The 21,809-nt window shown below is 41.1% G+C and overlaps 1 protein-coding gene across 1 annotated transcript in view; it reads left to right on the plus strand.

Annotated features, from left to right (window-relative positions):
* Window positions 1–21,809, plus strand: part of LOC124137473 (putative carbonic anhydrase-like protein 1) — an 82,614-nt gene that overhangs the window by 34,596 nt on the left and 26,209 nt on the right. Inside the window, exon 2 of the mRNA XM_046503784.2 lies at window positions 13,199–13,240. Within this exon, the coding sequence (XP_046359740.2) occupies window positions 13,199–13,240 (42 nt within the window). The remainder of the gene's footprint in view (window positions 1–13,198; window positions 13,241–21,809) is intronic.

A 21,809-nucleotide genomic window follows, 5' to 3' on the forward strand; every position in this document is an offset into this window, starting at 1 on the left:
ACCCACGTTAACGTATCACATAACCAAGGAGTGTTCACTCTCAGAAACATCCACGTTAACGTATCACATAACCAAGGAGTGTTTACACTCAGAAACATCCACGTTAACGTTTGCTTATAATAACCAAGGAGTGTTTACTCTCAGAAACATCCACGTTAACGTATCACATAACCAAGGAGTGTTCACTCTCAGAAACATCCACGTTAACGTATCACATAACCAAGGAGTGTTTCCTCTCAGAAACATCCACGTTAACGTATCACATAACCAAGGAGTGTTTACTCTCAGAAACATCCACGTTAACGTATCACATAACCAAGGATTGTTCACTCTCAGAAACATCCACGTTAACGTATCACATAACCAAGGAGTGTTTACTCTCAGAAACATCCACGTTAACGTATCACATAACCAAGGAGTGTTTACTCTCAGAAACATCCACGTTAACGTATCACATAACTAAGGAGTGTTCACTCTCAGAAACATCCACGTTAACGTATCACATAACCAAGGAGTGTTCACTCTCAGAAACATCCACGTTAACGTATCACATAACCAAGGAGTGTTCACTCTCAGAAACATCCACGTTAACGTATCACATAACCAAGGAGTGTTTCCTCTCAGAAACATCCACGTTAACGTATCACATAACCAAGGAGTGTTTACTCTCAGAAACATCCACGTTAACGTATCACATAACTAAGGAGTGTTCACTCTCAGAAACATCCACATTAACGTATCACATAACCAAGGAGTGTTTACTCTCAGAAACATCCACGTTAACGTATCACATAACCAAGGAGTGTTTCCTCTCAGAAACATCCACGTTAACGTATCACATAACCAAGGAGTGTTCACTCTCAGAAACATCCACGTTAACGTATCACATAACCAAGGAGTGTTTCCTCTCAGAAACATCCACGTTAACGTATCACATAACCAAGGAGTGTTTACACTCAGAAACATCCACGTTAACGTATCACATAACCAAGGAGTGTTTCCTCTCAGAAACATCCACGTTAACGTATCACATAACCAAGGAGTGTTTACTCTCAGAATCATCAACGTTAACATATTGCTTAACCAAGGAGTGTTCAAGCTGGATTCATCTTCAATGTGGCCCTTGTTAACTTATTACATAACAATTTGTGTTCATCTGAATTCCGTCCCGTGTCAGTTTATTTCAGTTGTGTTCATCGGAAATATGTCCCATATTAGCTTATTACATACCTAAGTTGTTTTAATTGAAATGTGTCCCTTCATAACGTATTTTATTTCCAAGTTGTGTTCGCTTACAATCTGTAAGCTTTTTTTATAACCAAGTTGTGTTCATCTGAAACGTGTCCCTCGTTAGCCTATTACAGTTGTGTTCATCTGAAACGTGTCCCTCGTTAGCTTATTGCAGTTGTATTCATCTGAAACGTGTCCCTCGTTAGCTTATTACAGTTGTGTTCATCTGAAATGAGTCCCTCGTAAGCTTATTGCAGTTGTGTTCATCTGAAATGAGTCCCTTGTTAGCTTATTGCAGTTGTGTTCATCTGAAACGTGTCCCTCGTTAGCATATTACAGTTGTGTTCATCTGAAATGAGTCCCTCGTAAGCTTATCACAGTTGTGTTCATCTGAAATGAGTCCCTCGTTAGCTTATTGCAGTTGTGTTCATCTGAAATGTGTCCCTCGTTGGCTGATTGCATTACTAAATGTTTTCATTTGAAATGTGGCCCTTGGTAGCGTATAATATAACCAAGCTGGATTCGTCTACTATGTGTCCCAGGTTAACTTATTATGATAATAATTTGTGTCCATCTGAAATGTATCCCATGTTACCCTATTGCATAACCAAGTTGTGTCCCATCTTAACGTATTGCATAACAAACTTGTGTTCATTGAAATATGTCCTATGTCAACTTATTGCATAACAAAATCGTATCCGTCTACAATGTGTCCCACGTTATCCTAGTCCATACCCAAGATGTGTTTAGCGTCCATGTATTCCAAATGCTGTCCAACTGGCTTGCGCTCTGTATAGTAATTCCACATAATTCAGTTTCCCCTCTTAAAAGTCAAAACCAATGATGTCATGTTCGGCAAACTAAGAGGGCAGCTGAAGTGCCTCATCATAACGTCCATTGTGCTCACTAAAAAACATGAATTACAAATCGTCTAACAAACTGCATCAAAGATATTTGAGCCACACTGCCCCCGTAAATTGTGGCTATAGTTGGCGAGAGATTATGAAGCTGTATTGATTACTGGACAGCTGTTAAACCCGATCTAGTTAAGCGAGGACAATACACACTGTAAATATTGCAGATTGAATCCATTTATTCCGCCGATACAAATTTGCTTCCTCTAATTCTTTTGTGATTGCCCCGTCCTACTTATAAGACAGTCTTTCCGGCTAACTAATGATGAAATTATTACCCTTCAGCCCCGGCTGGCCCACCGGAGTGTCATCGTTGTCATGACGTCGTCGATGTCTCATCGGGGGTCAGGTTGTCGGGGACAGCGCTGAAGGTTATGCCGGGGTGAACCTCCACTCGTTTACGTAAATGTCTGGCACAACTTGATCAAGAAACTGTTGCAAATTTGCTAATATAACCTAATCAAAGGAATATCATTTATATTCAAATGAGTGAAAGTTATTAAATTTGAACAAATTGAATAAAATCCCCTGCCGCAATGCGTTAGATCGTACAATGTGAACAAGCTATTTTTCTCGATTCTGAATTTAAATTTCGACTAATCATATAACGATAAAAGATGTCCTTTACGGTTCATTACTATTCATGCCATTTTCACATGTTGTCACTGACACCAACTTTGCTGCAAATAAAAACTGGAGACGTGATGGCTACCTAGGAACAACTCCTTCATCTTTTGAACGTATATAGGTGTAGGTTGTATACAATGCCTTGCAACAGTAGTCCTAGATAGCAACCTCTCTAGCAGATGCAATAAAGACGACGTCATCACCAGCGATAACTGCCGTCAGACCAGCCCAATTACCATAGATACCCTAGCGGGGAAAGATTGCCATTAAATTGGGTTATCAAATGACTAGCAGCGGCTGTTTCTTTTGGGTTTACTGGTTCTACAACAGTTAATCAACCGCTAACTGTGTCCCGTCTCCTATAACTTAAGTACCCGCAAAACCGTTTCTCGTCAAAAAGTTAATTTATATATGACCTGGTCATTAAACATTTCTTTATCAAACGGCAGAATACCAATCCAAACTCAATATCAAATATTGTGGAATAGTTACTGTAAGGATGTATACTTATATTCTGATATTCAACTTATATTTGAACAAAACCAAAGACATGTTCACACGTTATGCTTCCTGTGACCTGACCAGTGGCATGTTTTAGACTTTCGGTACCATAACAGACATTCGAACCAGGTGAAATTGTTTCACTATAGACATATGTATAATTTTTTTACCAGCTTCATCAAGGATGGACCAGTTATTTCTACTGTTGCGTAAGCATGTGATTTATTGCTTGACACACATTGTTTGTTATAGAGGCCGGAGTAGAGTTGGTTGGTTGTTTGGTTTTTTGTTTTACGCCGCACTCAGCAATATTCCACCTATATGACGGCGGTCTGTAAAAAGTCGAGTCTGGACCAGACAATCCAGTGATTGATATCATGAGCATCGATCTACGCGATTGGGAACGGTGACATGCATCAAACCAAGTCAGCGAGCCTGATCACCCGATTCCGTTAGTCGCCTTTTATGACAAGCATAGTCGCCTTTTACGGCAAGCATGGGGTGCTGTAAACCTATTCTACCCCGGATCTTCACGGAGTAGACCCCAACACACTTCCTTATTTTTGTCTCCTTGATTGCTAACCCGATGCCACTCTGATAACAGGTTTATGGTACGGTAACCTAAATGAAAACATTCTTAATTACGGTAAAACCACATAAGACGAATGTGTAGCATGGGCCAATAATTATTACAGATGGATTTTATTATAATTATTCGTGAAGTCATAATAATACATAATGCCAAAGAACAGTTTGAATAATGTTTTAGGAATTAAAAAAAACGCTATATTATATTGAAAAGGTATTTACTCAAGTTATCTCGGATTTTTATCGAAAATGTTTTGCACATTGGGACGCTACATGTATATGTTCAGTCCACGGTTTAATCAACATGTGTGAATGATTGAATATGATTTTACGCCGCTTTCATTATTCAAGCAATATAACGATGGGGACTGAAAATGACCTTCCAACATAGAACACAAGTGGGAATCGAACCGCACATTCGCTTGACGAGCAAACGCTTTAACCACCAGGCAACCACACCACTCATTATTCTGCAGAGGCAACGACTTGAATCAAAAGTTTTTTCCGACTTTATCAAGATATTTGTATTGACATTGCCATGTTTCAATGTCCGTGTTCATCCGCCAGCTCTACATTGCAACGTGTAATGTATAACTTCGTAGCAGATATACGTCAGGATATCTTAAATGTCAATTCCCGTAGACCAACGGCTATATATATTGTTATCGTAACAAGAATCTCTTTTCTGTTGGCGATATATCTTTAAGGCATTTCGATTACTTTCTTGTAGATACGAGAATTGAGTGAACCTTGTCAATATGTAATGTTGAATTTGATGGATATTGTAACGGGCACGTTGTGAAACACAACTCAGTACGGCCCTGAAAACTTTTGAAGTGATTCTCATCATCGTGCGGGTCAATTGAAACATGTCGATTATTTTAGGGCGATTATTGAAGGCTTATCCGACACAAAAACCCATGAATGTCAGGATTGTACGACTTTTAACTGACGAAATGTCTTTCCTCGTGTATTCTGTGCTGTAAATTTTCTAACGAGCTTGAAGTAGTTTCCTGTCTACAGAGATTAAAATAGAAGTAAAATAAGCTTTTTCAGTGCTACCCACTAATAACTATCGACTTAAGCTTCGTGTTTTATCACGTTGCCAATATTTGCGATTGTATTGTAGTGTTGTACTGCGCGAAGGGGCCGAACCGACCATTTGATATTCTTGAAGGGTTGGGGTTGTTGTCGTTGGTGCTGGTAGTGAAGGTGCGTATAGGGTGGGAGTGTGCGTCTGTGTGTAGGGGGAGTGGTGTTTATCTGGCCTTACGCAAACGGATGGATATCCCTGGTCTAGCTGGATGTCTCTATACCACTGTCTGGCTCCTTCTTTCAGAGCAACTATTGTTTGTCTTCTAACTCTGACATAATAAATATGTTGTATCTAACAACAATCAACGCCCCATCACCCTCTTCACCCGCCAAAAATAGATGCTTGGCCGCTAAACAGATCAGAGGGACTATTTTCCATGGCCATCTGCCCATTTTCGGCCTACGTCTAGACGTGGCAATTAATGATTTGTGTCAAATTGACCGATTGTCTGTTCGTAATAAGGGTTATCACCAAAATCGAGATTGATATACATTCCACATCATAAAAATAGAGATTCAATTAAACGGGGCTGGATCGGGAGGACATCGTATCCCAATTGCGTAGATAAATGCTCATGATGTCAATCACTGGACTGCCTGGTCTCAACTATTTACAGACCGCCCTCACATAGCTGGTATATTACTGGGTGTGGCGTCAAACAACAATAAGAAAACGAAATCAGACAAACAAGGTAGGTCTTGAATGACTAGAATCAAGTGTATCAAGCCTGCAAACAACACAAGCCAAGTCGTCTTGAATGTACCATTAGTATAATTGTACAGGGTACAACTTATGTGATTGTAAAACATGCAATTGCACAAAATCTACATATGTTGAATCAACTTGATGTTTTCTTACGACCAGCTGCACATGTCTGAACGTAATCTGAATATGTGTCTTGTTATGTTTAGTCTTGATAAATATTCAATTTCATTTTACAAGCACCTCGTCGATTTTCACCATCTGCAATCGCTGCGTTAAACACTACCGCCGAAAATGTATTTGTAACCTGCTAGGCAGTCGATGTCCCTATTGTCCCCAACCATTTACAGTTGCTATAAACTTCGACCAACCAGGAAGCAGTGTCCTTGGGCTGGAACGAGTAGTCTGTGTGCAAAGGTCAAGGGAAGCATTCCACCCGCCTGATTGCCACGAACCACTTGAATGCATTACTAGTTTTTACACCAAACCATTCATGCTAATTTATAATATGGGTCTGGCTCTTGAAACAAGCAGCCGTTGTTCCTTTGAGAGCGCAAGTTGTGGCGCTGTCCCGTCACACTTTCCACGGTAGTCCTTCAAGCCTCTTAGTCTTCCATCCCTTATTACCCAGAGGCTATGCCATTTGTCAGCACCTCCTAGCGGTGATGCGGGATATTGACGTTTTAACAGTTGGTTTATTTTGGCTCGTTTCAATTTCGCAAGATTGATAACTTGATTTCAACGAGCTGGCCCGTTGCCTATGGCATGCAGGTACGGGCTAATTAATTTTCACTCCTTGGTGCCATTGTTAGTCGATGACTACAGAGGTCGTGAAGAGTATCCACACATCGCGATCAGTGACACTCCATGTTAGAGTAGTACTAATCACTACTGATATACCTCCATTAGAGATGCTAAGCTCCCTGGTACCATACTGTTTGCTTTGAAAGCTTCCACGCACTTCTCCGAATAAAATCCATTAGGTACTTCCTGACTGTTGGTGATTTGTACCACTTTTTTTCTGCCTTCGAAGGGCGTTCACAAATTGTTACATCAAAAACAGCTCGGGGATTAGATAGATCAGTTTTCTTATTCTAAACGAGAATCAATACGTTAAACAAGAAAAAGCGTCAGTTACATTTCACCTGTCGATCTCTCGATAGAATATCAGTTGCCTCATATTTTATTCAGTGATACGTTCTTATTTAGACAATTATACATGTTGCCTTTATTGCTGATACTCAAAGCCATTAGGTTTTGACCTTACCGCTACCTATATATTATATCTGGATATCGATGAACGAATTTCGATTTACTTTGGTTTGACCACATTGACTGACCACATCGATACTGAACTGCTTCCTATTTATTTACTCTTTTCATCTTATTATTTTCAAATGCGTCCTCACCAGAAATTGTTGTGGTATTATTCCGTTATATATTAAAACAAATCGTGTTTGAATTTGCGGTAATTTCTGTCCAGGACAATCTGAATTTTCGGTCATTCCATATTGTTTCTAAGCTTGGAAAGAAGACTTTTCTTCTGGTGTATTAAAGGAACATTACATTGTATGCATCTATTCACAGAGCATGACCGTTCCGCATTAGAAAACTATAATACTTCGATTGCACGTAAGAGTAATTGTGTGAAGACATTGCTGGTGTCCCCGACGCTGAACCAAAGCCATGTATTACGCAATGTTCTCGTCACATCACAACAATCGTCGAAAAGTCGAATTTCCTTATTTGGAGTTACACTCTGTTTGCTGCAAAGTCGTCCCGCTCAAATGCAAAATAAATATATATCCGAAATCAACAAAATTCGTCTTAAATGGCATGTAAGTTATTTTTTTGTCGATCCCAAATCGTCACCATAAATTCCATACATTATCATAAGGAGTAGAAAAAGTTGTTTAACAAACTCTTATGTAATTGCTTTCGGATTATGTCCATTTTGCATTTCATCGGCACGATGCAAACGGACTGCAGGGATAATTGACTTAATCACCAAGATGTGATTCATAAATGCATACTTGTGATATCGTCGGATCCCACAATTGACTTCTTATGATCATGTGACTGGTTGTCTTGTTATTATTCACTTATTCATAATTATTATACTCCTATTTATATCCCACGTACCAGTATTGGGTACAGCAGTTGGGGAGTGAGAAAGATGCTGCATTACAACTGCATCATCGCGGAAGGGAATACTCACAAGAAGGCATGTCTTCCATACAAAGGTTTCAGCACTGATGTAAGCAGGTGAAGGTCGCGCTTGGTTCTCTTTATCGCGACTGTATTGCTTTTCAGTGTCAGGATGCCTGTAAAAAATTCTGACGTTATACAACTGACGTGGGTCTACAAATGCAGACTAACCGTGTTTACTTCATTTGCGCGCAAAGATTCCCATACATTTGAATGTATTTGTTCGTGAGAGTAAAGAATTTTTAATGGCAAAACACGGTTTGGGTAAATTCAGATTCAACGAATTGCCTTGACTGAAGTTAGATATCACTCAATAATAAGACCATAGGTTGCCATGATAGAACGGTGATAACGTAATGGTTATACATTGACACCTCAATCAACTTTTGAGGTATAAATTCAAATATCTCATTGACAAATATCTGAAATAATAAGTTTATGTCCGTGATGATAGACAGCTATCAAGAAATGAACATGTTTTAATCAGAGATGTCCTGGAATTATGTTCTAACATATATGCAGACAGGGAGAGACATGATGACCACATACATGTAGGACTTCTTCAAACAATCATGTAATGGAGACATGTTGAGAATGTGTTGATTCCGGAAGTAGAATCTAATTGAATCGACTTCCGGGATCAGTTGTATTTGTTAAAATGCACGTTAAGAATGGCCAACGAATTCCTGGCTCAGAATGAACTACAACAACAGCTTGACGTCATCAAAACGCTTTAATCCCTAAGATAACTAGCTGTTCCACCGCTTCTGAGGATGACAGCCTGGGGCTTTCACCAAACTCCTATCACAATTAAGTAAGGATAAGATATATGGATGAACAACTTCTATATTACAACTATGAGCGACGTTTTGGTGTATGTTCTGATGCCGTGATCAAGCATTTCTCATCACTTGTTCTAACGCCTTAATCATGCCGTTATCACTTGCTTGATAACGGCGTTAAAACCTCCACCGAAACGGCGCTCATGGTTGTAATAGAGAAGTTGTTCGTCCATATAACATATCCTTACATAGTACTCCAACTAAATGCCTCTCAAAGAAGTCCTACCTTAATACTTGAAATTATCATGCCATATTCAAATCAGAAGGTATTGCATCGCCATCGATGGAATGAGCACATCAAAGTATATGACAAATCACGATCACAGTTGGATCATAAATTGGTTAATCATATTTAATGTCCCTGTCAAAGATATACTGAACAACAAAAGTTCCTGTGAGTTTGAATAAGATTTAATGCAAAGTTATTTATTTACCAAATCTGAAACAATTTCGGTTTGCAACAAATAAAAGCCTCCAGTAAATGTTCAAATGGTTTAATTTGCCATAATAAGTTCAGAAAATGCTTGATTTCATAACAAATATGAACATGCCAAAATGTACAAACTAATAGCGTGTGTGTCCACCTCTGGTTGCGATGCAAGCAACACATTTTCGTCTCATGGAATGGACCAGGCGTCGCACAAAGTCCTTAGGGATATCTGTCCATATCTGCTGGAGCATGTTTCGAAGTTCCTGGAGTGTCTGTGGAACATGTGGTTGACGTCGAAGGCGCCGAGCCATCTCATCCCACATGTGCTCGATTGGTGAGAGACCAGGGGAGCGATCCGGCCAGGGGATGACATTCACGTTGTTTTGTTGAAGAGAATCCCGAACAAGTCGAGTAATATGAGGCTGGGCGTTGTCATGTTGAAAGGTTATGCCTGGGCCATGACGACGCAAAAACGGTAGAACAACAGGGCCGATGATCTCGTCGCGGTAGCGCTGTCCATTGAGATTTCCCTCTACCACTATCAAACGGGTCCTCTGTCTTGCTGTAATCCGTTGCTGTGGACGTTAAATTGTCTTGCAACATCACGTTGACTCGATCCTGCTTCAAGCATACCAATGGCTCGCAGACGCTCATTTTCGGACAGGCGTGGCATATCGTAATGTTGAATAATTGCGTAATTTGGTTGTTTTTCTGAGTAATTGTTGTCAGCACGATGCTCAACAATGCATATGGAATCCCGTTAACGCACATGTTTTTATACCCATTCTTGGGTAGTGAAATGCAAGGGGCTTGCAAAAAAGTCATTTTTTGCATGGAATGCATGCTATTCTGTAGCAGTTGCGTTTTTGTGACTTGATTCCATACATGTACTACAATATTGAAAAACTTTACTTGTTTGGAAAATACACTAAAATATTGGTGTCACGGGAAATTTTGTTGTTGAGTATATTACATGACAATACTTATGGCTGGGCCATTTGGTCGAGTCTGGGCCAGACAAACAAGCGACGATATACACGGTCGGGCATAATGGCACTCACTCATCCAGATCATACATGCATACTGAAACCACTCGATCCTCGGCTCTTGCGACAAGAAATGGGTGTTGACCACACGGAGCCTGAATGTTAGAACACAATATAACACCCACTAGACATGGTAATCAAGTGTTACCACTAGTCAAAGGGTAGAGCCATCATTTCATAAAGGCATACACCTTCCCAGACAGATGTTTGTGTAAGATCGCCATGGCACCGTTGAGAAATCTACTAATTGCTTTTGCAACGGAGGCACTTCGATAATTGAATGTGTTGCCAGTTTAGTCACAGTGGTGGGCAACAGCTTGTTTTTAGTTGCTTTTTTTAAAAGCGGACATTTTATAGGATGTATGAATTAGGAGGAGGATGGACCTTGTTGAACATCACTTTGTGTCAGATCGAGATCGGAAGCACGGCAACCGTATCAGCACAATCTGTCCATGGCAACATAGCTGTTTACCGTGTAATTTCATAAACGTATATTTCCATGCGTGTGCATGTATGATAGCGGTAAGAAACTGTAAGGTTTTATTCACAGTTGCATGTCGAGGAGATGAAAATTCCCTGCTGTATCACACAGGACAACACAAACTCTTCACATACGAATATCTCTGCCTCCTACTTTTGAAAGGAGCTGTTTACATCCTTGTCTACATTAATAGATATTGTTAGTTAGGATTCCGTTTTACATGAGTACTTGGGTGTTTCACCATAAAGCGAATGGTATGAACTATGGCTCATGGATGGTCCCTCTCGTTAACACGTTGCTGTCATAAGCTATTGCTTTCTCATGAACAAGGAGCCGTCACGAACTGTGGCTTTCAGATTATCTCTCTCATGACCAGGTTGTGTCATATGGATTATCAATTTCATGACCAGGTAACCATCAAAAACTTCATTTTTTGGGAGGGGTTGGGTTTGGGTATGTGAGTCCATTGTGGTTGAAGTATTTACTCGTCACGTCGAAAGCTCGGGTTTAATTCTTCACGGGGTACAGTGTGTGAAGCCCATTTCTGGTGTCCCCCATCTGGTGATGCTGGAATATTACCATATACCTTCACGCATTCAACTGCTTTTCGCGAACATCTGATATCATCACTGATTTTCAGTGATCCATACATTTAACTTGCACAGCTATTTTGCCTTTTGTGGGGTCTTTTTTTACTGGATCATCTCTAGCGGTGACGTTTTATTTTTTACGATATTCACAATGGTGAATTTGATGAAGACGCATTGCAAGCCCTTTGAAAACGGTCATATGCTGATATGCTGTCATATCAGAGGTTCACAAAAGACCATTACGTTGACGCCATTGCAGCCACAACAAAAATCACTGGTAAATCACTTTGTGGCAAAACGCGATTGCCATTTCCTCTGTGATTGATACAACTGTCAATTTTTTTCACGATGAACTCCATCCTTTCACTGAACAATCAGTTGACTCTAGTTCCATCACACATTAGGATCATCTCACACAGTGGCCTTCATGATAATATAATTGACGACACAGCCACATCTGTCAATAATCTGGGTAATGTTTTAGACCACCTTATCCCTATTACTGCTTCCTAAAGAGACGCAAGTTCGCTGCGGGGTTGCCCTGGGGTGAAGTGATTATTCTTCTGCTATTACGCCGTTCCATCACGGTGTCAATTATTTGCAATATCTCGGGATGCTACAAGCTAAATATCAATAGCGCAGACAGCGATGCCAACTTACATATGCTGTCGACTGACACTAATTGCGGCAAATCAGGCAGTCCGCATATAGGTTTCCAACACGGAGCAACCGTCCTCCAAAGTATTGCCCAAGGTGGAAAGATGTTTTGTTGTTATTAATTGCCACTTTTAAAAAAATATTGTTCAAAATCTTCTGTTTAGCTGAATAATGCATTTCTTTATTTGATATGTATCGTTTGTCCACAGAAGTCCACAAAACTTTCACATTTGAACTTCAAAAGTTTGTAGGGTTCCTGTCAGGCAGACTTCACCACGAAGAATAAATACAATCTGGATTAGCATAGCATGCAATGGTGAAGCGATGGCAGGACAGGGCAGCACAGGGCAGGGCAGGGAATGGTAAGGCAGGGCAGGGTAAGGAATGGTAAGGCGGGGCAGGGCTGGGCAGGGCAGGGCAGGGCAGGGTGAGGTATGGTAAGGTAGGACAGGTCGGGGAAGGGAATGGCAAGGCAAGGCAGGGCAGGGCGTAGCATGATATATTGTAGAACAATTTTGCAGACCTTATTATATCTAATATCTCAATATATGTGCTTTGTTAAAATGCATATATCAGGGAGTGGGTGTATGCTATAGCTGAGAAACTATACAGAATATCAATCCAAACGCTGACATTTTGTCAATAGATCAAACGACAACTATCTCAATAGACGTATATGTGGGTGTCCTAAATCTGCGGCGACAATGGGTTATTGGCAGCCAGGAAATAGGAACCAATGATCTCAAAGGATCAAAAGAGTTGTGTTCTATGTTCTTTTCATCCCAACAAAATATCACGTCAACGTGACGTACACATATGCCCAGTCTGTCTTCTCCATGACATGTGAGTAAAGACAGAAACTAGTTTGATGAGTTAACTAGGTGCACGAATATAGTTAATTGGACAGGTTCACCTCATCATACGAGACAAAACACGCAGCATATTCTTTATGTTTGTGGCCCCCAATACATGTAACCACAGATAGATAACTCGTGTCTATTACAATGCCTAGTGATGGAATAAGGCCCGTCGGGGTCCAGGCACCGCACTCAGAATCTTGAAAGAGTAACTGCTTGGCGTTGATCGTATTAATGTGTCTCGACATCAGTTAAGGTTGCATTAGCTCATGCGTCCAGTTAGCGTTTTGGGTCGATACAGTAGACTAGGTGCGCGGTGTAACCTGTCTGTAAGTATTCCCTATAGTCGCCATGAAAACATCAACGTATAACAGCATAAAATGCATTTATGTGATTATAACTGTGACACGTATTTTTTTTATTTGCCAGGTGACCTTTGGACGAAATGGTGGACCTATCAAGGAATTTCAGGTAACTTGATGACTTCATCATTTATCTCATGTCTTACCGTCTGAATGAGGGATGGCTCATTCGTCTGCAAAGCGTTGTGCAGAGTTGCGTGCCTTAGAGGTTCCAGAATCCCGCGATCGTTGGTTAGAATCTCCGATACGTGGGTGTCCGTAAAGTGGTAACCATGTCGTGCGGTACTATGGGCTTTTGTTACTTTATTCCTTTGTTACTATGGGTGGAGCGGCTTTATGTCCCCCTTACTCAATAGGCATCAAACATGAAGAATGAAATATGAGGTGCCCGTGGGGATACCGGCCATGTCCGTGTACCCAGTAGTTAGTCGTGAAAGATGCCTGCAAATTACGTTGGTGGCTGCGACCTTTTATTGTATGTCATCCTGACTGAGTGGCCTCTTGATCGTATTTATCAACCACCGCCGTGTCATGTAGATACCACCGTGGTGACTGCGATGTGTGATGTTCACAAACATTTGTTTTTGCACGGCTTAGGAACGTTACTCCACATAGCAACGATTGTCGAGCCCTGCTAAGGGACGCTACTCTGCACAGCAACCATTCCCTTGTACGGCTAAGGGACGCTACTCTGTACAACGACCATGCTCTTGTCCGGCTGAAGGCCGCTACTCTGCACAGCGGCTTGTTTAGTTTATGCCTCTTTGTCACGCATCTCGAATTAGGTCATAATCATTGTTGCATGTGAAAATAACATGTCAAACCTTTGGACGAGGTCGTTTTTGGTCCCCAGTAGCTGCAAAATTTACGAAATGGATAGAACTGTTCGTAATCTGTATGAAGGGTGTCACGTGTCTTCAGACGAAAATTGACATTAGTTTAGAATTGCAAGTGTAAGACTAAAGGCAAGTTTCAGGTGTTTGAACTGATATTTTGGATCACGTCAGGGCAACATTGTGCTCCGTTGAACGACTATTAAACCTTTGGTTGTGAGTAATACAAGTCAGTTGGACATAATGCTATAGCCTGTGTGTGTCAAGGCGGGGTAAGCTTCTGCCTCCTCGATCACGTGTTTAAATGAAGCCATGTTATCGCCACCGGTTTCCGGCAGTTGTCAATGGTAGTTCAGATCATGAGGCTAGGCCTGTGTGTAGATGAAACCGATAACTGGTTCCATCCGTGACCAAGCTGTCAAGCCAGGATATTAGTTCTTGTGTTTTCCGATTAATCGGAACAAAGTTAAAAGCATCAAATCGAAATAGTTTGAATCAGTGTCATCTGAATTATTTCCTTTTGACAGTGACGAACAGTACTAATTGTCAGACTCATTTTACGGTTGACACCAGCTGCGCATGACGTCATCTCGTGCTCTACACATGTGTTGATCCTTATTTATAAGCAGGTATTATTTATGTGTATGGTGTGATTGTGCAGGAATTAATGTAGTATTTTGTGATGCTGTATCGATGTTCGACAGCTTTGAATTCAAGCAAAGGTGTCACAACGTTCGACGATAATATTTCCCATTCATATACATACTGTGCATGTATTATGGTGAATCTCTGTTATAGACATGGAAACCTCAGGAAACGACGGGAGTGAGGGAGTTGGGTTTAACGCCGCTTTGAACAGTATTTCAGTTATATAACAGCGGGGAGAAACCAAAGCAATACTTGACATTATACCCGTTAATAATGTAGTGTGAACCTAGTAAACAGCGAATTTACAGATTAGTAAATATCTCTTATTACATTGGTATGATCGCATGAATCACTATTTAAACCACGCAGTAAAATGTGTTAAGAATTTAAACACATACAAGACATGTTTAAGTATGTGTTCCATAAAAAAAATGTTTAGGGCCTCAACACATAAAATGATCTATCGCCTCATAGCCTAAACATCACCTAAACACAACATACCCATAATCCAAAATGTCTAGAACTTAAACACCTTTAAAGATGTGTCAAAGTTAAACAGTTAAACATTTGTAATATGTATTGAAATTTAATGTGTAAATTCACAGGCACTTGCACAACACACACCACCAGGACGCACAACGAGCTTGAGACCTGTGAAGATCCGGGGTAGAATAGGTCTTTAGCGACCCATGCTTGCCGTGAAAGGCGACTATGTTTGTCGTCAGAGGCGACTAACGGGATCGGGTGGTCAGGCTCGCTGACTTGGTTGATGCATGTCATCGATTCCAGTTCCGTGGATCGATGCTCATAATATCAATCACTGGATTGTCTGGTCCAGACTCGATTATTTACAGGCCGCCGTCATATGGGTGGAATACTGCTGAGTGCGGCGTAAAACAACAAACCAACAAACCAACCAACTCTACTCCGGCGAAATTATATGAAAGCAGTTTGGGAAATATTCTAAAAAATGTTAAGTTTTATGTACACAACATCCTAGACATATCGTGAGATTTAAAAGTCCCTGATGCTGCTTTGCTGATGATACAAAATGCACAACGTATTGATGATTTAGCTTTTTGATGCATCTGCATATATTTGAAGTGTCGAAAACATCTGGCATGAAAGTTAGATTTATGATACATTTTATTGCCCTGTTAACTTTACAATGCACGTAGTTTTTGTTTTTTCTGTCCCGCACAATATTGTACGAATATATACTAGCAATTAAGCGAGTGAGTGAGATGGGAATAACGTTGGAATTGTGTGTGTGGAAAACTATTTGGTAAAATATCGAGCAGTGCCAATGTTAATCAGTCAGAATCAGAATCTTGTTGTATTAACTTAGGTTACGGTTATTGTTATGGCTACTGCTACGACCGTGATCGCCTATGTGGTCTAGTTGATAGAGCGTCTGCCCGCAAGGCGGAAAATCCGATCCTATCAAAGCATAAAGCAGCAAAAGACGTTAAAACTTGTTGTTGCCCTGCCTTGCGCTCGATGGTTAGGGGATGAAAAAGGACTGGACGGCTCGGAGACACTTTCCAGTGCCTGAGTGGAGTACTCGTGTTAAACTGCGGCAAGGTATCTCAGAGGACAAGCACAATAAAACCGGCTTTAGCTCGGGCAAGCAGACACACAGCAGTACACGCACGCACGCACGCCCACGCACACGCACACACACACATAAACAGTCAAACACACACACATGCACGTCACTATATAAGTGCAACTATCTTGAACGCAACGTTAAACCTATTTCACCGAATCTCGCCTCACTTAACCTACGACTATGGCTTTGGCTACGGCTATGGTTGTGACTATAGCTTTGTCAATATATACTCAAAGAAAAAGAAACGCACGGGTAAAAATGTTTACGTTCGTCGTCTATATTTCAAATGAAATATATATGAACCGAAACTAATATCTATGAATGTCAAACGTCACATGATGAAAGTCATATTGTCTGTTGTCACATCTGACTTACATAAATGTCACACAAACGTCCACGTTATGTGGCAGCGTTAACGTCAGTGCCTTTTTTACCACCAGTGACCTGTATCACAGTTCCGCAACGCCTAACCATTGACTGAATAAGTCGCTGGAATTGATCCTGTAGTGTTTGTGGCCATTCATCCTGCAATGCGTGGCGAAGTTGCGGACGCGTTTGAGACGGCGGTTGACGTCGGACACGGCGGTCGAGTTCATCGCACAGATGTTCAAATGGGTTTACATCGGGCGATCTTTGTGGCCATCGAAGCACAGCAATGGTCTGATTCTGTAGGAAATCAATAGTGTCGAGTGTTGTCGTGCTGAAAACACTAGTTGAGGGTCGATAGAGGGAAGAGGGTGACGTTTGAGAACTTCATCTCGGTAACGTCATGCTGTCAAATTGACTTTCACGGGCACCAGGTTGGCTCTACCGTTGTAGGATATGGCATCATGATACTGCCACATCCGAATCTATCTACTTCGACAACACAATTCTGAGCAAAACGTTCATTTCTACGTCTGTAGATACAGGTTGGCCTATCTGACGTTGAGGTAAATAACAGCAACAAAACTTCGACTTGACTATGGCTGTGTAAGTTTATATTCATTACGTATGAACGCGGTTTCCTTGACTAACCGATTAAACTTGAACGTGCTCCCTCCTCAATACCTATTCTGCGCACATACATTGAGCTATTGCCTCGTTGCGCGGAATTCCCGACTGTAAATAACAGCAACAAAACCCTGACCATTTTCATAAAGAATCTCTGACAAAAGCAGAGTCAATGGTATAATTCCGAGCGTGGTCATTGGTATAATTCATGAGCATGCGTTTTAAAAAACGTCATTCATCACTAAACCATACTCTACGCCAATGTTCACACACCATTGCGAACGTAAATGTCGATGCTGACGTCGTAGAATAGCACCGCATTATACGGCATTCGGGCTCCAGGTCCAAAGTCACTAAGAGGATTACGTATTGTTTGCACCGACACCCTACGCAGACCACGCACATTGGAGGCGGTGTCTGTCGCTGTAACAGTAGGATGACGTGGTTGGAAGACCCGGTTGACCCTAAGCAGCATTAGTGATCCTCGGTCTGCCAGGCCTTTTGAGCAATCTGTTGTAGATCCATAACGTTGGTATCTGTCCCAAAGAGGAGATTGTGTTGTGGTGGACGTTGACATGCCGAACAACTGACGACTGACATTCGCCAGCCTCTAAACGTCCGATGGCGTCATTTCGAGTTGCAGGGCCTAGTCCAAAATCAGTCACAGTTCAAGCAACAGTTGACAGTTAAACTGAAAGCATACCACCCTTTTATACCCAACATCCTACCCTTTATTTCCCCGAAAACGAAGGGCTTGCAGATTTTATTCCACGCTCTTCAAATTGTTTTTAAATGTCAATAAATAACCAAACTTCCTTACGTGTAGACGATGTAGTCCAATCAGTAAACACTAAAGCTACTTTCAGAAATAAGTAACTTTATAAAACATTTCAGGCAAAATATGCAAATCTTTATAAAGAAATCATTTTATGAGAGAGTATATATGGCGGTGGTTATGGCAATGATCTAGCAATGGTTACTGTATGACCATACCTATGACAATGTTGATGACATGGCTACTAATTTGGCTATCGCTACTGCTATTGACTGTTGTTGTTGTTATTTTTATTGCTATTGCTAGGTTTATGACTACGGTCTTGAATATGGCTGTGTAAGTTTATATTCATTACGTATGAACGCGGTTTCCTTGACTAACCGATTAAACTTGGACGTGCTCCCTCCTCAATACCTATTCTGCCCACATACATCGAGCTATTGCCTCGTTGCGCGGAATTCCCGACGGTCTAATATCATTACTTCATCATTGATGTTTATCTGTGGCAATTCTATTCATCCCAACCTCATTCTGACACGTTGTAAGTAAACATCGTCAGACCAATAGAACGTTGCATGTATCATTGAAGAAATTACAAGGGTCCCAAAAGACTAATTATGTAATAATGTTCCATGAAGGATACTATTTTAACGCCAAGCTTTTGCCGCATAAAAGTAACAAATATGTAATTTACGGTGATTGAAGTCACTTTTGGCAGACGCCAATTTCTGTTCAATCATCTCATATTTAATCGTCAGTTTAGTGGTTCATTGGAAAGTTTAGGTGCTCGAGAACGTGCAAGTCTTGATTTCATGGTCCAATTAAGTCAGTTGGAAATGCCACAGATGATTCAGACACACCATAAGACCCCAAGGGTATTCTATGACAGCGTAGATGTTAGTATCTGCGAACCCAATCTATAAATACCTGGTGGTGGATCGTTACGATGCAATATGTGACCACTTGTGTCACTTCGGAACAAGCCGCATGGAGATTACGGAAATGGGCGAGTGGTGACGAATGTTACGATGGGCGATCGTGATGAATGTAGATTGTTATTTCTTCCAATGGTAACTACAGTCCAGGCTGAATTCTTTAAAAGTGATGAACATCTATGTTGTGGACTGAAAGGGTGCAGAAAATTTAACAACCAAACAAAACCATCAAATATCATATCTGAGTAGCAAGGCGTGGCCTCATTCGTATAACGTTAACTTGCTGACGAGGTTATAATCCTTGGTCCTATGGGCAAGGTGTCCGATCTCGGATAAGGAGATATCTGGTTCGAATCCCCGCTATATGTTGGACTGTTATGGCCGGTGTGTTTGCAAATTCCAATAACATCCTAGCTACAATTGTAAACGTTACAATAGTCTCTTTATCACGAGGAAGGCTGTACTTGGAGTCTACTGTCATAGTAGCTTCTGTCGTGTGTGTATTGATCCTGGAACTCCTGTCGTGTGTGTGTTGATCCTGGTACTCCTGTCGTGTGTGTGTTGATCCTGGTACTCCTGTCGTGTGTGTGTTGATCCTGGTACTCCTGTCGTGTGTGTGTTGATCCTGGTACTCCTGCCGTGTGTGTGTTGATCCTGGTACACCTGTCGTGTGTGTGTTGATCCTGGTACTCCTGCCGTTTGTGTGTTGATCCTGGTACTCCTGTCGTGTGTGTGTTGATCCTGGTACTCCTGTCGTGTGTGTGTTGATCCTGGTACTCCTGTCGTGTGTGTGTTGATCCTGGTACTCCTGTCTTGTGTGTGTTGATCCTGGTACTCCTGTCGTGTGTGTGTTGATCCTGGTACTCCTGTCGTGTGTGGGTTGATCCTGGTACTCCTGTCGTGTGTGGGTTGATCCTGGTACTCCTGTCGTGTGTGTGTTGATCAAGCGAGGGTGTGTTACCGTTGAACATTATTTCAGTTTCATCACCGTGTGTCAAGTTCATGTGAAAAGAACATCTAATGTCATACTTGCCATAGACATTTTACACTTTGGTTTTTCAAGAATGAAATCATGGGTGTGTTATCGTTGACCCTTATTTCACTAACATCACTGTGTGTTAACTTAAATGTTTTCTGAAAAGAACATCTAATGTTTTACATGTCGTAGACGATTTTTTTACTTTGGTTTTCCAAGAATGAAATAATGTTCAACCCGCTCAACCCAAAAACAATAGGATGACGTTCATTAACGTTAATGAATCTATTTAAATAAATGTCTAAGACATGTACACTTTAGGTTCGCCAACCCACATTAAGGTGACACGCTGTGATATGACTAACTTACTGTTTTAGGCGGCGTCAAACCGAATTCACTCACTCACTCGAAGTACTTGGCTTTAAGTTCACATCAATCTCTTTGTCTCGCATCCCCAGCGGGTAAAGGCACCTACTAACTGATTCTGCGTTATCATGTCACGCAGAAAACCGGATTTCATTTCCCTCTCCGAATATAAATCATTACGTCAATGGTTCGTCCCCATGTCCCTCCACAACATTTCAAACACGAGGTATTGCACTCAATCAAACTACAAGTTCAATAGCAGACATGCTGATGAGAAAAACTGTCCTGAACTTTTAAACAAGTAAATTGTGCCCTGGGTATCAATGTGCTTATTCGTATAATACACTGGCGGATCTGTGTGAGTGAGTGTATAGGGTTTTATGCTGCTTGTAGCAATATTCCAGCAATATTACGGCGGGCGGACACCAGAGATGTGCTTCACAAGTTGCACGTACCAATAAGGGGAACTGAACCCGGCCCTTGCGTCACGAGTGAAGGGTGATCCACAGGAGGGTAGGTGGCTCATATGAACATGTTTAATGCGGCATAGTTTAGAAAGGAAAGATAACTCTTCCATTAAACTTGGGACAGTATGAATATCCACACGACTAACATTAAAACCGGAATTTGTACAAAGCCAAACATTATTGATCGCCGTGAAACAGTCGTTCACACGCCATTGTGTAAATGACCTGCAGGATGATAAGAACGTTTCATGGCCTGATGCTTTGCTTGGAGGGAGATCATGATTGATCAGAGATTTACTTAAGAGATATATAATGATCTACGTGAATTATACGCATGACCCAGACTGAGCGTCTTACTGGGCATGTATGACTCAATGCCATAATTCAATGGTAAGAAGTAGCCCAATGTTAATGATTCAAAACTGCATGACCGATTCCTGCTAGTTCTTTAAGCAGTGAACAAACAGAATTTGTCTGTATGCAGACTGGATTTGTCCCAGAGTTAGAGTAATTACAGCCTTGCTCTTGCAGACAGATAAATATTGCATCTAATCTCATGGATGTCGCGAATTGATTCAATCACATTTATCAAGAAACAAAGCTGGGACGGTAAAACCAATGCTGGTATAGAGAGGAAATGAAGAGTCGCTTTCTCCTAAATCAACAAGCGCATCTGATTGGTGTGCTCTCGAGATTTCTGAAGGTTAATTTCAAGCTTTAGACTGAGCAGTTAATCAGAACCCTGACTTGAAACTACCCTGGTGTTTGTAACTGTGGCTAGGATCTCTTGTTCACGGTTGGTGTGATGTCCACAGCTGTTTAGGCTACGTTCACACGTTGTTGCTGTGGCTGTGCATCTGATACGCGGAGATCGATATGGAGGCTGTTATTGAAGGCCAAGGCTGCTTGTATTTAATGATTGACTTTCTTTGAATTATTATATTTGTGTTGAGTTTATTTCACCCCCGAGAATTCAAACCTTTATTGCGCAAAGAGAATGTGAAGATCAACTATATATATCATGTATAAAACAAACAGAGATGTATTTGTAGTGGGCTAGGTGGGCAGAAGCG

Source organism: Haliotis rufescens, unplaced genomic scaffold, assembly GCF_023055435.1.
Source record: "Haliotis rufescens isolate VD_foot unplaced genomic scaffold, xgHalRufe1.0.p SCAF_7, whole genome shotgun sequence".
Classification (NCBI taxonomy): Eukaryota; Metazoa; Mollusca; class Gastropoda; order Lepetellida; family Haliotidae; genus Haliotis; species Haliotis rufescens.